This window comes from Sabethes cyaneus, chromosome 1, assembly GCF_943734655.1.
Source record: "Sabethes cyaneus chromosome 1, idSabCyanKW18_F2, whole genome shotgun sequence".
Taxonomy (NCBI): domain Eukaryota; kingdom Metazoa; phylum Arthropoda; class Insecta; order Diptera; family Culicidae; genus Sabethes; species Sabethes cyaneus.
In genome coordinates this window covers 59306416-59323464 of record NC_071353.1, presented here as the reverse complement: position 1 = coordinate 59323464, position 17049 = coordinate 59306416, and the positions used below count along the sequence as shown (strand labels likewise).

The following is a 17049-nucleotide window of genomic DNA, read 5'->3' as shown; positions in this document are numbered from 1 at the left end:
TAACTGCTTTTTAGTTGCACGATCGTGCAGTTAGCGGACGTGCAATTAAAAGACGGTGCGACTAGAGGACGTGCAATTAGCGCACGAGTGCTGTAACAGATTGACCTGTTCGATAGAAACTTATGTACTATCCGTACTCTACCCTAGCCATGCACATCATCATGTAAATAAATATTATGCAACAGGTCAAAACAAAACAGACAACTCCGACCGTATTGAGACACACGGCGGGCACCGAACGCAAGCACCAGCGCCATGCACACTTCACAAGTGCACGCATTCTGCTGAGCTGGCTCTCCGACCTGTCGGTGGCCTATGTGACTCGGTGTAAGGATTCGAATTACAATTCCAGAACCAAATGTATCGAACAAAGATCCCAGTAAACCATTTGGTTTGTATATCTCGATTGCAACTGAGGTATACGAAATCATATCTGAACGAAAAAGTTATATTTCACGCCATATAAGAACATATATGTGCCAAAGTGGAGGCGATATACGTGCGAAAATTTTGACAACTATTTGTAATTCTATTTTGCGCAGTTTTTATAACACGCAACTAAATACTCCTGAATATATGATTAAGATATAATCAAATATTGCAATCGTCTATACTGCTTTATAATTCACAGTCATGAATTGTATATGAAGACACGCACGACTGCAAAACAACTTATTGTTCACTTCGATTTGACATACTCTAATCATTATACAACTCCAATATGAAATTGACATGAAAATGATTTAATGTGAACTTTCTATTACGATTTTGTGTTATCTGGGGAATATTTCTGTCCCAGTAGTCTATCTCTTTTGACGTAGGACTACGTCTTACGGCAAGTTTTGAGATAGGGTGTCATTCCAAAAAATCGAAAAATGCGAGCGTCACGAAAAATGAAAGGTTTTGAGCGCTAATAGCTCAGCGGTTTTCCGATCGATTTTCAATATTCTTACACCAATCGATCGGAAAATCTTCTAAGAATTGACCCAAATGAAGAAAAATATGGATTCTTGATGTTGAACTATTGAAAAATTGAAAATAATGAACCTACACACTTAATTTTGATTTTTGCTCTCGGTAAAATTTCATGCCGAATTCAACGGTAAAAATTATTTTTAACGATATCTCGTTAAAAAATAACATTTTACATCATCTCGGCAATTTGGTTTCACGTACTTCAGTAATTATTTTCAAAATGCCGATAATCGTTAATAAAATGTGACGAATATTGCGGTTTACTTTATTTTACCGAAATCAGCAATATCAAATACCATTTCTTGGTAAAACAGCATCTTGCTTTGCCATAAATCGGCAAATGCATGGGATATTTTTTTGTTCCACCAGTTTTTTTGGCGGCAACATGACAGCGAGAAATGTCAAACGTTTTTCTCGTTCGTCACTTCGTCAGTCAGCGCATTTCAATATTTTTGTTTGGCATTTCGCTAGCGATTTCGTTTTCGTCGTGTGAAGGTGTGTAAGAGATTTGGAAGTATATTATTAAGTTTTTTTGTACTTATTGTAATAGACTTTTTTCAGAATATTTGAAAACCAGCACCGTGTGAATCTGATCTATTTCCATTACCATGCGAATCTGATCTTTCCCGTCCGCGGGAGGCCGCTCACAATATGGTTGTCTTAACACCGCCCGAAATTGTGATCAACTATAAGATTTCACACCCACCCTAATATGTACCTGTTCCGGCACGCATTCAAATCGGGCGCAACGCAGCACGAACGGTACCCGACGGTGGCTCAACCGTTGATTGAAGCGCTGTTCCGTATGAAGTCTTCACCTATGGAGTAACAGACAATGGGAAAACGTATACCATGACCGGGGTTATTCAGTACCGCGGCATAATGCCGCGCTGTTTCGATACCCTGCTTCGTACCATCTCGGATATTCGGGCGAAAAAGTTCGTTTTCAAGCCGGTCCGGTTGAACGGGTTCGACATCCTGTCGGAAACGGATGCCATGCGGCAGGCCGACCTGCACTCGCAAATGAATCGAATGAAACCGCGAGAGGACACCGATCCGGAGCTGGCGTCGAAGACATCGGTCGCATCGTTCGAGGTTAGCGGCTAAGCGATAATATTTATTCCGTTATTATTACATGCGTTGAGGTTTTTTGCTATTTTCAAAAAAGTGGTTTCAGTTTTTTCCGAATATCGGCAGTAAATAATACTGATCATTCAGCAAAATTAACTGACAAAATCGGCAAACTCAATTTAAAAATACAACGGATCTCGGTAAAAAGCTACCGAGTGTGTCGGCATGTTTTACCAGATCTCGTCAAAAAACTACCGAATGAGTCAGCATATTTTGCCGAAGTTCTCAGTATATTTTGACAATTCGATATCATTTGCGTTTACCGAGTGATCAGTAAACGTAACTTTTGCCGAGAAGGTTACCGAGAGCTCAGCTGTCCAATTCTCGGCATTTTTTTTGCCGATTTCGGCGAAAAAAATTAAGTGTGTATGTTTTACCAAAATTCTCCCTTCGTGATTGGTTGGAAGATTCTTTACGATGATCTAAATCTATACCAATTTGATATCTGTGCTTGGGAAATAAGCCAAAGCAAATGACAAAGTTTCCCCATTTCAACAAGATTTCTTAACACCGCGGTTCAACCTAGACCATTTTGATGTCCTTGCTTGGGAAGTACGCCAGAGAGAGTGACGAAGCCCCCTCGTGCCAACAGATTTCTTACGAACGCGATTAAACCTAGTCCAATTTGATGTCTGTGTTAGGGAAGTGTGCCAGAAAAAATGACACAAGCAAGGGGTCGGTCACTCGGCACAGCCGTTTTTATGTTAGGCGACTTGAAACGAGCCGAACTGTGCCGATGCTGTACCGAAAGTGCCGAACTGCAAGATTTGTTAAATTCGATAAAATCTGATAGATCTGGCAACCGTGAGAGATGATTTTGACAACTGGCAGTGCTCCCATTTCATATGTAAAATTAAACCGGAGGTGTGTAAAGCCCTATAAATGTTATTTTTATAAGGCTTTAGAGGTGTGCCGTTTGATATCTCTGCAGTGCCGGGGCACTATGTGCTGAGTGTCCGACCCCTTGGACACAAGTTAGTTATCTCTACAGATCGCAAATTCTTTACTGCGAGACGATTAAACCTCGGCGAATTTGATATCTGTGTTGGAAAAATGTGCTACAACTGTAGTGTTCGGTTATAATACGACTCTGTATGAATACGCATGCTTGCCGTTTCATTAGAAGTGTAGTGAAAAGATGTGCTGTTGATAAAATAGGATTGAATTAGTAAAATCCCTTCAACGTGGGAAATATGGATAATAAAAACAATCTTTAATTTCAGTAAGGTAGCAGAAAAGCAATACACTCAAGTCGCTTTTTATGCGCAGGATACGTCCCGCGTAAATCAAAACCACGTAAATTCCGAAAACCGCGTAAAAAACCGCGTAAATTCCGAAAACCGCGTAAATTCCGAAAACCGCGTAAAAATAGTCGCGTAAAAAAACCACGTAAAAAGCGACTTCAGTATAGTTTGTGTTCTTGATTTTGTTAAATTGTTTTCAAATGCACTATCTTTTGAGAATTGAGCATATGCAATGTTACTACTTTGATAAATGTTACATACAACGCATGTAGCATGTATATATGTTGCATATAGCATGTATACATGAAGAATCGAATGATTACAAGCATGAATACATGCTACTATCACTACAAAGAGACTTACGTAGTTCTGCGTCACCTATATATGCGGTCGTGTCTTGTACACAACCCCTATAATTTTTATATACATTACCGATATTTTCCACCAAAATTTAACTATACTGTGGACCCCCGTTCGTTTGACCGTTTTTAATCTGAACACTTTTTAATTTGAACCCCGTTGGTTTGCACGACGTGCAAATTAAAAATGGTTCAAACGTCATACTCAATATGACATCATTTGCTTATGCAGACAATGCACATAAACACGATTTATTTGTGCTGATTTAGCGTGTTTAATCGGTTTCACATTGCGTTTTCCCAACGATTATGGTAGAAATCTGATCGAAGAATGAATATTCGCTGTTTGCAACTGCCAACTGAATCAAACCACCAAAACAATAACAAAGAGCAGGGCAGCCAGTTCACACAAGTTCCAGCATATTTAGGGTTACCAGTTGTTCAAATTAAAAACTAACCCCGTTAGTTTGCATGAGGAATCGTTCAAACGAACGGGGGTCCACTGTAAAAGCAAACCCTTCAAATAATAAAGCAAGCCATTTCGACTTCAGACTTAGAGTACTCAATGCGACCCCAATCGGGCTATCGCCGACGGAAGAAATAAGTTCCTTGAGCAACCCCGAGATCCGTTGATCTACCATGGGCTATTGCTAAACGTCGAATAGTTATAGTAAATCTCGGTAAACCGTCCGCTTCGGTAAATGTAAAACGAGTAGTGAACAGTGTACTTTATACTTATGTGCTAACGGTGGTGGTCTTTGGAACTAGCCGAACGGTGAGAAAGTTGACAGTTTGCTTGAAGAATCGGAAAAAAGTTCACTTTTTTAATTTTCTTAATGTAGTGAAACAATGTACAAGTAAAATTATTATTGCAAAATGTAAGAAAATTGAGTACTTTATTTTTGGTATATACTTTGTCAGTGGTTTGTTTACAGTATATACGAGAAAATAATGTTTTTGTATATTTATGCGACAACAAACAGGTTACATATCACGCTAAATTATAAAAATCCACGTGCTTGAGTGGTAAAAAACTTGGTTTTTGTGAAATTAATATAAACCAGGCTATTGCAAGCAAGATACAGGATAACTAAAGAGAACATTCATATTTTCATGTAGTGCCGGAGCAACATGGTTCGATAAGTCTGAAAGATATTCGAATCTCCAGAACTGTTACTTGTACCGATACAAAACAAGCATAAGGATCTTGTAAAGTATTCGCCCTTTTGTTAATTCTCGCGTCACTTTTGATTTCGTCCAATGTAACAATTCCACCATATTGAGAAAAACGAGATCGAAGTTCTTCGAATTGAACTTTAAATTGTTTCAAAATGAAATAATTTTCAGTCATTCACTCAACGTGGTTGATGAATAATAACATTCAATATTTAACGGAGATTTTAAAAATCTAGTTAAAACTAAGCAGTTTTGGTTTATTATGGAAAAAGTTACATTGGACTGTTTACCATCTCATGCTGTACTTTGGACGGTTTTATTTTTCCAGGCTATTGCACATAAATTAAGCGAGATCACCGTAAAATACGTGCGTTGCCGTGCTACGCTATTTTCGAGGTTATTTTTCAATATTAGACCGCTTGTTTCACTTAAAATGCATAAATAATGCGAAAAAAAACTTTCACTTGCTAAACGTCCAATGTACAGATTGGGTTTGTTTTGATTTTTTTTGCACTTTGGACATCAGATGAGAACGACCGAAGTAACAGTCAGTCATTCGTAATTCGAATGTGCACATTGGACATTTTGATAATGCTAATTTTTTCACCTCAAAATAATTCTATTTGGGCAGGTGTTTTTGTATAACATAGAGTTTAAAAAAAGTAATAATTTGTTGTGATAAACCGGATTTGTTTACATTTGTTACATTGGACGAAATGAAAAGTGACGCGAGAATTCTATATCTTCAAATGTCAGATGCGGTATTGTGCGCGCATTCCCTTAGTGGACACGACGGTTGAAACATTCGCGTGTTTCTGAACGGTCGTAAAAAGGGTCGTTTTTAGTTTTTGACAGATAAAATGTCAAATTGTGTCATCATCGCTGTTTCATTACTGGAACGACTGGAACCAATCGAGCAAAGTAAATAAACCTAGGAATTACCGTTCTATCAGAAGAAACGGAATGAAATTCAGCATGAAATGAATTTGTATTTTCAACGCCGGTTTGCCGAAATTGCATATAGTGAATAAAGCGTAGTTTATCCTTCATTATCCAAACAAGCAATAACGTTCGTATTCGAAAACAATTTGTTTAATGCTTTTGTATGATTAACACGAAGTCACGATTAAGGTTGCGACAGAAACGCAATGAGCCTGTGTTGCCAGTTATGGCGATAAAACGTTATGAACTGTGTTGCCAATTTAGTCATTTTTTTACCTTTGGAACGTTTGAAATAGATCATTATGCGATGACGTCATTTTTCCGTCAAATGACACCACTTGGTGGTTTGTTTACATATTTTTTGTCACATCCAGCAGTTTCGATTTGAAATTTCGTGAAGAATTACTGCATAAGTTTTTGTAAAATGCATGTACGGCACTTTATCTTAAATAAAAACTATAAATTTTTATCATTATCTGCCGGACAAAGATAGAAAACTCAATTCAAAATTTAACACCATGTAAACAAATCACCAAGTGCTGTCAAAAAAGTGTGGTTAGGAGCTCCCGTGTAATGATCTATAGTACCTGAACTCCCCTCGGAATCCATCGATCAAGTAAATGCACAATACATTGCATAAAAAATTTTCAGTAAATTTAATTTTTAACTGGTTTTCGATTGAAAACTTTACTAAATTTTTGTCAGATTTTGTAAGAAATTTGCTGTTTTACAAGTTATTTTAAAAACACTTTTAAAATAGTGAATTGAAAGAGCATAAATTTGAAGAATACTGTAAAGGTTAGAGAGGCGACTTAACTAATCGAACACAGCAGTGATCCTAAAGCGGTTTTTGCATATTACTGGAATGTTTTTCTACCCAAGTAACAATTTCAGGCTGATCAAACGCCTTTATAGCTGATTTTATTCAACCTGTGACTGAATTATGGTTTAGGTTTAGAAATAAAAACCTTTTTTCAGCCCCTAAACATCTAAATCTGGTGATTTTATCAAGCTTCAGACTTGTTAAAAGCCGCTTTCGAAGCTGCGATGAAGCTTAATAAAGTTTTTTGTGCGCTTTTAAATAGCCAATTTGCGCAATGCTGTCAATTCTATTTTTAGAACGAGAAATAGTTTTGCAACATGCTCTTCCAGCCGCTTAATCAACGATTCATCAATCTTTATGCAGCCAAAAAAAAAAATCTATTTTTAAATTTAAAAAAATGGAACGCGTCATTTTTATTTTGCCGTGAACATTGTCGAGCGCGATATTTTTAATTTCGAATAACTTTAATTCGTATAAGTAAGCTAACTAATTAAAAATGCATGTTTTTTTTTCCGGGAATTGAACCCGCCATCTATTGACCCATAAGCACTCACCGTATGATCCGCCCCATTTGCATCTGCAGAACAGACAGTGAAAATATCTTTACACATGAAGCCTAGCCCGCCTAGCGTGAAGCAGTCGATAATGTCGATAACTGACAAACTTTTGCTGTCAGCCGAATTGCGAAATTCTATGATCTGACAGTATGTGTGCTGTGAGCCGAAAGAAAACTTGGTAGAAGTTTATAAAGCCACTTTAACACCCTTAAGCAGCCTTCAAGTAGTTTGAAAGCTGCGAGTCTAATGAAAGCTCCCACTCTACACTTTAACACCTTTAAGCAGCCGTAAAACGGTTTGATGTTTATGGCTGTTTAGAAGCAGATTGTTTAGCAAAAAAATCCGCTATTAAGCTTTTTTATCAGCTTTTGGGAGAGAACTGGTTTGAAAAACTTAAAGTAGCTTGCACATCGCTTATTTAAACACCATTTGAGCGCTTACTTTATGCAGCTTTGATCGCTTTAAACCAACCCGTAAACAGCCATTGCTCTTGCAATTCAGCTATCATTGTTACTTGGCCGTTTTGTTTACATTTGCGACATTCGCCCTTTTGTTAATTCTATCTAGATTTGTTTTCGTTTTTCTCACCATCGCAGCAGGTAGCGACAAGCCGGCAGCTTTTACTCAAATTTGTCAATTAGATCGAGAAAATTAAATACTGCGGAGAAAACGGTAGGGTCCCAAATTCATGCATGCACAAAAATCTGTATTTATGGCAGCTCTGCTGCCAGTATACCGGCTTTGCAGAGTGAAACGAATAGAACGTATAGCGGTGTCATGCTGTTTCATTTACGCAAATGGCTATAGATATGTTGACTCGGTTGACTCCAAAAACATGGCTGCCTAGCAGGACCGTGGTTTTGACGGACTGTCAACGTCAACTGTCATTTCGCGCCGTGCGTGTCTGCGATGTCGATGTCTATCAGTTTGGTTTTCCTCTCGTTGCGCTTGTCATAGAGCGTTTTTTGTGCGACTGTGAAATTTTTGGATAGTACGCCAAATTACAGCGCGATAAAAGTCTATACCTAGCCCCTCAATCCGGATTGCGGGTTGCAATGGCACACAATTATATTGTGACCGCTCAGAAGCCGACCGCGGTGACGGCTTGCGTAACCGGTGAGTACACATGCGGAAGAGGACGAATTTTCCGACGGCTTTTAGCAATTGTATAGGATAATGGGCGGAAGATGGGGTTTTGACTGCATTACTATTCTGCTTTGTCAATAGGCTTGAATAAATATATTCGATAAAATTAACTTGTAGGTTAGAACGAATATACCTATATTGCAAATATTTTCATGAGGGGCCTGTTAAATAGTCATGATATGCTTCTCGTTTTCAATTTGTAATTTTGTTTTCAGGAAATTTTACAACACCATCTGACTTAAATCTTATTGTGGCAAAAAGTTCACGTTTGGAAATATACCTTGTAACGCCAGAAGGATTACGACCAATCAAGGAAATCGGCATCAATGGCAAGATTGCGGTCATGAAATTATTTCGTCCGGTGGTAAGTGTAAACCTAATATTAGGACGACTTTATGTGAAAAGAAACAAATTATCGTTAAGTTAGCGAAAAGTTGCGATTTCGTTCGTGCTTGTATGCCACCGAGTGTCATAATTACGAATTTGTTATGTATTCTTGAATGCAATTCAGAGTCTAATGATACAACGTTGGGGTGAGAGATTTAAATCAACAGCCTATTTGCGTGTAGAAACCCAACTACATTATCCGAGTACTTTAATCGGTGATCGTGATACTTTTTCCTTCTTCCTATTAGACAGGTGTTAGGTAGCTTAGTGCAGATATCTCAGGGTAAAAGAGGACCATATTTGACGAAAAAAATCTTTCTACGCATATGGTAAAATCTCAATTGTTACAGAGTTATTGAACATTTTTAGTTTTCGGTCCTGCTTGCCTTAAATTAGCTCTGGTACAAAAACTATGCTAGCTAGCTCAATTCAGTTACTTTCGTTCGAAAGCTGAGAAAACATTGTATCGAAAATTGATCTTAAACCTCCTGCTTCATGAGATTTAGTAGCTTGTTAGAAGCAAAAAGTTATGAAATATGTGTTTTTAGGCCTTTTTTCGAATTTCTCCTAAAAATGTGTGACAAAACTGATTGCTGTTATTCACCAATGTAAAGCTCTGGTACCGTTCTCCAATTCGTTCTTTGACGTAAAACGCCTATCTCTCTTAGTTTCGTTGCAATTTCATTTTAAACGTATGGTTTTGGGTGTCAAATCAGTATCTGAAAACTGCTCGTACTCATACATCACGCTTAGCACACTAGATCAACGCGTGCGACGGACATGGTTAGACGCATATGGAAAACAGTTTCGAAACTGACTTCTTGGGTCGCCCTGGGACGTTTCTGAAAACGATTGCAGCATTAAAATGTATTCTCCGGAAAGATTCGCGGACATTCGTCTTGTTATGGCTTTGCTGATCGTCGGATACCTAATGCAAGTAAGTGAACACAAATCCAGAAGTGCTCGTTTTATTGCACAATGATTTCAATTCAGGAACCCCTCTCTTGGGTAGGTGGTTCGTCGAGTCCTTCAACAGCCGCTTAGTTCTTAGTCCGTGTGTAGAATGTTATCTAGCTTAATTTAATTTAGTTCCTGTGTAGTAATAATAAAATTGGTGGACAAGACACAAACACGTATCACTCTTACAACATTTAAAGATAAAAACAATATTAAAAAAATTATTTTTACCTACGAGTCGACCGGTTTCAGGCATTCTATGCCTATCATCAGGACGATGCCGATGTCCAACCTGGACATCGGTTGGACCAGGTTGGACATCGGCATCGTCCTGATGATAGGCATAGAATGCCTGAAACCGGTCGACTCGTAGGTAAAAATAATTTTTTTAATATTGTTTTTATCTTTAAATGTTGTAAGAGTGATACGTGTTTGTGTCTTGTCCACCAATTTTATTATTGTGGTGCTCTTACGGTGGCGCGAAAGCAAGAAAAAGTTCCTGTGTAGTACGTAGTATTGCATAATTTAGCTCTATGTGTAGTATGTGTCGCGAAACAGAACGAATTCGTAGTCCTGTACCAGGGATGATGATTCCTCCTCTGAGGAAAAAATCAGAAGAGAAAAACTCAAACTGTGCTCGGTCTTCAAGGCTATTTATTCTTCTCCGTTTCATTTTGATTTTTCTCATTCTTGCTGAACGCGGTTGTATGAGCAACCGCACATTGCGCTACTGATTAAGGAGCAACAGAATGTTAATACACTTTGAATACGTTGATGCGATGCGCTGACGTATGACAACTACGAGTAGCTTTAAGATTTTTTTTGTATGCCAGAAGGGCACTGGGTTCAAAAATACCACTGCGACAGTCACGAAGATTGTCTTGTAGCTGGCCTCGATTGCTGTACACAGTTTACGGATTGCTCATACCCATTGATGGAGTTGAGCTGGGTTGTAAGACTGTGCCCCAATTAGGTATTACATGGTTAATAAAACCAACTACCTTCTCGGGATGAAGTTTCCATACTGAGTATGGAGTTAATAGGTAGCTTCCGAAGAAGCTAAACCTGGAAGACGCAAGAGCTCCACAGGAGCAGAGCAAGTGCGCTGAACTTTCTAGTTCAAAATTGCAAAAGCGGCATGTCGGTTAAGACCTTGCCTAAATGGGAATAGGAACTCCTGTTGAATTGAGGTAAAAATCATAAAAGGGTAAGAGAAACGGAGTATGAGCACCCGAACAACAGGTATGAAAACGTATATCTTTATCTCTTAGCTTCAAGCGTCTACCATTTTATATAACATTGATAACTAGACTGATACATGACTATATGACCAAAACTTGACGCTGTTTGATCTTGGAACCTCCAGAGTCAATTCGCTACTGCGTTTTATTGACTGTCGTAAGCTGTCTCGGCAGTCCGTCCAGCAGCGTCCAGCTAGTCAACCCCCCACAGATTACAGATTGCAGTGATTTTAATTCAGGGACGTCTATGACAACGTATCGTCGCTTCCATGAAGGAACGTTGTTTTCGACAAGGCTTCGAGGGAAGCCTCAGTCCCATCAGCAAGTGGCGTCAGCGATTGACCATAAAATTTTGCGAATCGTGGGAAATGGTTTCAAGACAAGCACAAGGCAAATTCCGGCACAGTTCCTTGTCACTATGAAGGTGTGAAACGTGTTGAACCGGGTAAAAATGCATCCTTTCCACACTACAGGTCCAAGAGTTTTAAATTGCAATTGGTAAATAACAGCAATCAGTTTTACCACTCATTTTTAGGAGAAATTCGATTAAAACGCCTTGAGAAACACTTATTTCATAGCTTTTTGCTTCTGAAAAATTAAGTCTCATGAACTAGGAGGTTTAAGCCCAATTTTCAGTACAAAATTTTCTCAGCTTTCGAATGAAAGTAACCGAATTGAGCTAGCTAGCATAGTTATTGTACCAGAGCTAATTCAAATCAAACAGATCCGAAAACTAAAATGGTTCAATAACTCTGTAACAATTGAGATTTTACCATATGCGTAGAAAGATTTTTTTCGTCAAATATGGTCCTCTTTTAGCCCCTGAAATATCTGCACTAAGCTACCCAACATCCTATATATTTAAATTGAAAAACATTAACGTGGATATACTACAATCTCAAACTTTTTTGACGTACGACTACGTCTTACGGCAAGTTTTGAGATAGGGTGTCATTTCAAAAAATCGAAAAATGCGAGCGTCACGAAAAATGAAAGGTTTTGAGCGCTAATAGCTCAGCGGTTTTCCGATCGATTTTCAATATTCTTACACCAATCGATCGGAAAATCTTCTAAGAATTGACCCAAATGAAGAAAAGTATGGGTTCTTGATGTTGAACTACTGTTTTACCTGACTCACTGCGAATATGAGTATTATTGAAATAAAACGTAACCATACGTTTTATTCGTTTATAACGCATATGCAGTTAATATCGATTACAAACGATTTTTTATAAGTTGTGCTTTTGTTATTGCATTTAATTTGCGAAAAGTTGCATAAATAACAATTCATTTTCACAATACAATTATTGCGTACTACTGGCAGATGAAATATAACGTTTAAGTACGTTATTTTTAGTGATCAAAATTAACGATATTTTCGATACAAGGGCGATATTTTTCGAAACCTTTCGAACCAACACGATCCCGCGAACACAACGCATATTCGCAGTGAGTCAGGTAACACAGTTATTGAAAAATTGAAAATAATGAACCTATGCTTTACCAGAATTCTCGCTTCGTGACCAGTGACCAAGTTTCCACATTTCAACAAGATTTCTTAACACCGCGGTTAAACCTAGACCATTTTGATGTCCTTGCTTGGGAAGTACGCCAGAAAGAGTGACAAAGCCCCCTCGTGCCAACAGATTTCTTACGAACGCGATTAAACCTAGTCCAATTTGATGTCTGTGTTAGGGAAGTGTGCCAGAAAAAATGACACAAGTTCGTTGTCCCAACAGAACGCAAATTCTTTACTGCGAGACGATTAAACCTCGGCGAATTTGATATCTGTGTTGGAAAAATGTGCTACAGCTGTAGTGTTCGGTTATAATACGACTCTGTGAATACGCATGCTTGCCGTTTCATTAGAAGTGCAGTGAAAAGATGTGCTGTTGATAAAATAGGATTGAATTCGTAAAATTCCTTCAACGTTGGAACCATGGGTAATAAAAACAATCTTTAATTTCAGTAAGGTAGCAAGAAAGCAATAGTTTGTGTTCTTGATTTTGTTAAATTGTTTTCAAATGCACAATCTTTTGAGAATTGAACGTATGCAATGTTACTACTTTGATAAATGTTACATAAAACGCATGTAGCATGTATATATGTTGCATATAGCATGTATACATAAAGAATCGAATGATTATAAGCATGAATACATGCTACTATCATTATAAAGAGACTTACGTAGTCCTGCGTCACTTATATATGCGGTCGTGTCTTGTACACAATCCCTCTGATTTTTCATGAACACACTGAGGGCATCATTTTTTTCGTCATTTAAAGCATGTATGCGGAAACTAACTGACATTTAAGAATATTTTTGGAAGTAAAATATTTTGTGTTGCCAAAAACGGATACTTTTGTTGCCAAAATCGAACCATGCCAAATTCGAAATCCCACTGTAATATGAAATATAATAGTCTCCCAATTGACCTCGAGGTACACCAATGGTCTGACAAGCCAGTCGTATGTTCGAATCTCAACTGGAACAGGCAGTTAAGTTAATAAGATCGTAGCACCGGCCCCGCAATTGCCCTTGTATACTAACAGTTGGCTGCGAAGTCTGTCGATCAAAAAAAGCAGAAGGCCGAATTCCGCTGGAATGTAGTATCAAGACTTTTTAGTAACAATAAATTCTTCGACCAATCTCGTGTTTTGCTTGGTCGTTGTCATGAGGTCAGGCATTCAATTGTTTTTTTATAAATGTACAATCGACGGAGGGGGCGGTAGAAGAAAGTAATGAAACGTGTTTATTGTAGAACCATTTCCGTTTGCAGCACGAGGTGGGGCAGTTAGAGCCAAGTCTGTCCAAGGTTGAGAGAAGGTTAGTAATATCACGAGGATTCTATGTCTACCTATACCCTATGCTACCACTAACTAACTACTCGCTAGGATGGATGCTACCCATCTCTCCAACTACCCGTGTCATCACGGTCGGCACCACAGCCTCGTTCAACTACCTATGCTTCTCAAATGCCACAGTCGCTTCCTTACATGCCATCATTGCAGCTGTTGGCGTTAATTTCCGATTTTTTTGTGCGGATGAATAATCAAGAGCAATATTATCGCTCAGAACTACCAAAGAACTACTAGAACTAGAAAAATGGTACAAATGCGATATAATGGAGGCCTGGCACTCTCAGATTATTCCCGGTGACGGTAATTGCTTATTTGTAGCGGTAGTCATCCGGTTTTATCGGTATGCTCTTCAGATAGTCGTCAAACTGAAGCATTTCTGTAACAGAAAGGCTGTGGTCAAGTGGTGGTTTATGTAGTGTAGAACCTCACTAAGGAAACATGTATATAGGCCGTGTTAAGTATCAAGTGTCAAAGAAGCAAGACTGGATAAGACGTTAGCGAGGTTGATAACCCTCTGTGAGGTTGGTATTGAAACGCCAAAATGTGACTGAAAATCCGAATAGCATTGTCGTATTTTAAGCACTATGACCATATTTTAAGATAGTACCGTGAAAGAACCAGTCGCAGCGCATGTTTAAATCGCCGCGCACTAGGTGATATTTTCATTGATATTTGCAAATTGAGATTAATACACTCAAATGAATGCATGTCGTTTTGTCGCGAAAACAGAACTGTATGAAAAGAATTTAGAGTTTTGAACTTAATTTGATGAAATTGATGAAAATCACCTAGTGCGCGGTGACTTAACCATGCGTGGCGACTGGTGCTTTCACGGTATACTGCGTACAGCCCTTCACTATCGCTTGAATCAGCCAACGAATCGGGTACCTGCTTTTACTTGAAGAGCTATACTTCGACAAGATTTAGGTAGAAGTGGAATTCCTGGCAGGATTGGGCAATGGACAGAAACAAAATGCATATCGAGGCTATAAAGCTTTTCGAGAGATCCACTGAGTCGGATCGCGACGACAGCAGCGAGAATGGAGAGGAGCAGTCCGGCGGCGAGTTGCTACCGTCTGACTTTGATCGTTCCTCCGACAGTAGCTCATCAGCATTAGGAGGGTGCTGGGGAGACAAACAGCGTCATTCATGATAATTTTGTATTGTTAGTTGAATACCGTTATCGGGATTAGTCGCAAGACATACAAAATAACTCTACGCAATTAACTCTACGAATTGAAGGAAATGAGAATATAATAGTAATAGTGACATCCAAAACCAGGGGGGATCTGCTAAATTCCATACATTAGAGTGACTACATACAGAGTGGCGACAATGTCAAAATTGGAATGATAATTATCTGTCAGTGTCATTCCAATCGAGCAGACGACCTATCCAACGCGCATGCAGGAAAGAGAAAGAAAAACCTGGGAAAACCCGCATTGCATACATTTGGGATGAATTGTCGCCACTCTGTACACTGAACCTACACACTTAACAAAAAGCACCGACTTCGGTAAAATTTTACCGAAATCTAAACAGCTGAACAGTTCGGTAAAAATTTCGATGGTGCCAATCGACGTTTACAGATCATTAATAATGTTTGGTGCAATAAAAAATTTTACCGAACGTTCTGCTGTTTAGATTTCGGTAAAATTTTACCGAACCGATTAAGTGTGTAGTTTTCAAGTTAAAACTATTGGAAAAGATTTATGGTTTTTTTCCATTAAGCTTTCCTAATAATATTTATGTGAATGCCACATAAATATTCGAAAATGAATTTTGTTTACATTCATTGGAATAATCATATTACTTTCAAGTGACTGGATCAAATGAAAGTTATTAGATTAGAAAATGAATGTTGTTTATTCATTGGAAAAATCATATTACTTTTAAGTTACTGGATCAAATGAAAGTTATTTGATTCTTTCTATGCATTACACGTGCTGGTTTAATGGTTTTTATCTGATTTCTTTATTTTCACAGATTCGGTAAAAAACGGTAATTACCCAAGTAACATTTCTGTTGTATAATAGCTTATCATGCACTTGTTCCACGCGAATTAGCCATACAATAGTTTATTAAGCTATTATACAACAAAAAGGTTACTTGGGTACTACATAATTAAAAACTACTTTGAAGCATTTAACAATTTTTATTTTAATGCTAATTAAATGTAGTACTTATAAAACTAATAATTTGTATTAAAGAAAGGTTTTACACGGAAATAAAACTGACCCTCTAAGCTATGAACCATGATTGGTAGACTATTAAATACATCGATTCGAATGATTTCAATTCTAGGAAGTGCTTTGATAGCTGTATATGCCATATAATGTTCATTAAAGCTGCCTATTTTCCAGTTTTGAGCTACAAATAAATATGTATCATTCTCTTGAATTATGTCTAGTATTTGAAACAAACTGATAATAGATTTATCTAGGAGCGGAATAAAGTTTCCTGCTTTATAATCTGAACCTTTGAAATTAATTTTATCAGAAATCATAACCTCGAAACCTTTTTTTAATATCATAGGTTGACCTATCAACCTATGATATTAAAAAAAGGTTTCGAGGTTATGATTTCTGATAAAATTAATTTCAAAGGTTCAGATTATAAAGCAGGAAACTTTATTCCGCTCCTAGATAAATCTATTATCAGTTTTCGTAATAGCTACGCAAACGAATATCACAGATTTTGAAGTCACCTTGTACAACTGTCTTTAAGAAATTTTTGTAAAGCAAATCATAAGCAAATTGCATCGAAGCTTTCACGCATAAAGTAAAGCAAACATTCTTGCGCGATGACATTATGTGAGCATATTGTTTGAAATTCCTATGCTTTGCCTCGTTCCTAAAGCACATCATATTTTCTATTGGTCCCGAAACTCGTATCAAATTAGGATAATGAACGATGAAATGATGTTTAGGTTTAAAATCTTTGTTGAATAGCTGTTTATACAATTCATGATGTGTGGTTATAATTTCAGCAAGCTTATCAATTTCACATTCCGTAAATGAACGGCTAAGGCTAACATCAACAAGTTTTATTAATACTTTGCAATAATTCCAAACTGCATCTCCTTTTGGAACCAACTGGCCAACAATAAAGGGAAAGTAATGCACTAAAGATCGCATTTCGCTGGATGTGAGTTTCAAAGATACTGATTTATTTTTTGCTTTACTATTATAAGAGCTTGAAATATCTGGCATTCTTTGTAATTCGCTATCCAAACAATTTTTACTGAAT

The 17049-nt window shown here is 37.8% G+C and overlaps 1 protein-coding gene across 1 annotated transcript in view; it reads left to right on the top strand.

The window, feature by feature from the left end:
* The first annotated feature begins 8150 nt into the window (after window positions 1–8150).
* The window catches only part of LOC128734472 (DNA damage-binding protein 1), a 28119-nt gene continuing 19220 nt past the window's right edge, over window positions 8151–17049 (top strand). Inside the window, exons 1-2 of the mRNA XM_053829095.1 lie at window positions 8151–8323; window positions 8569–8717. Of these exons, the coding sequence (XP_053685070.1) occupies window positions 8263–8323; window positions 8569–8717 (210 nt within the window). The 5' untranslated portion in view covers window positions 8151–8262. The remainder of the gene's footprint in view (window positions 8324–8568; window positions 8718–17049) is intronic.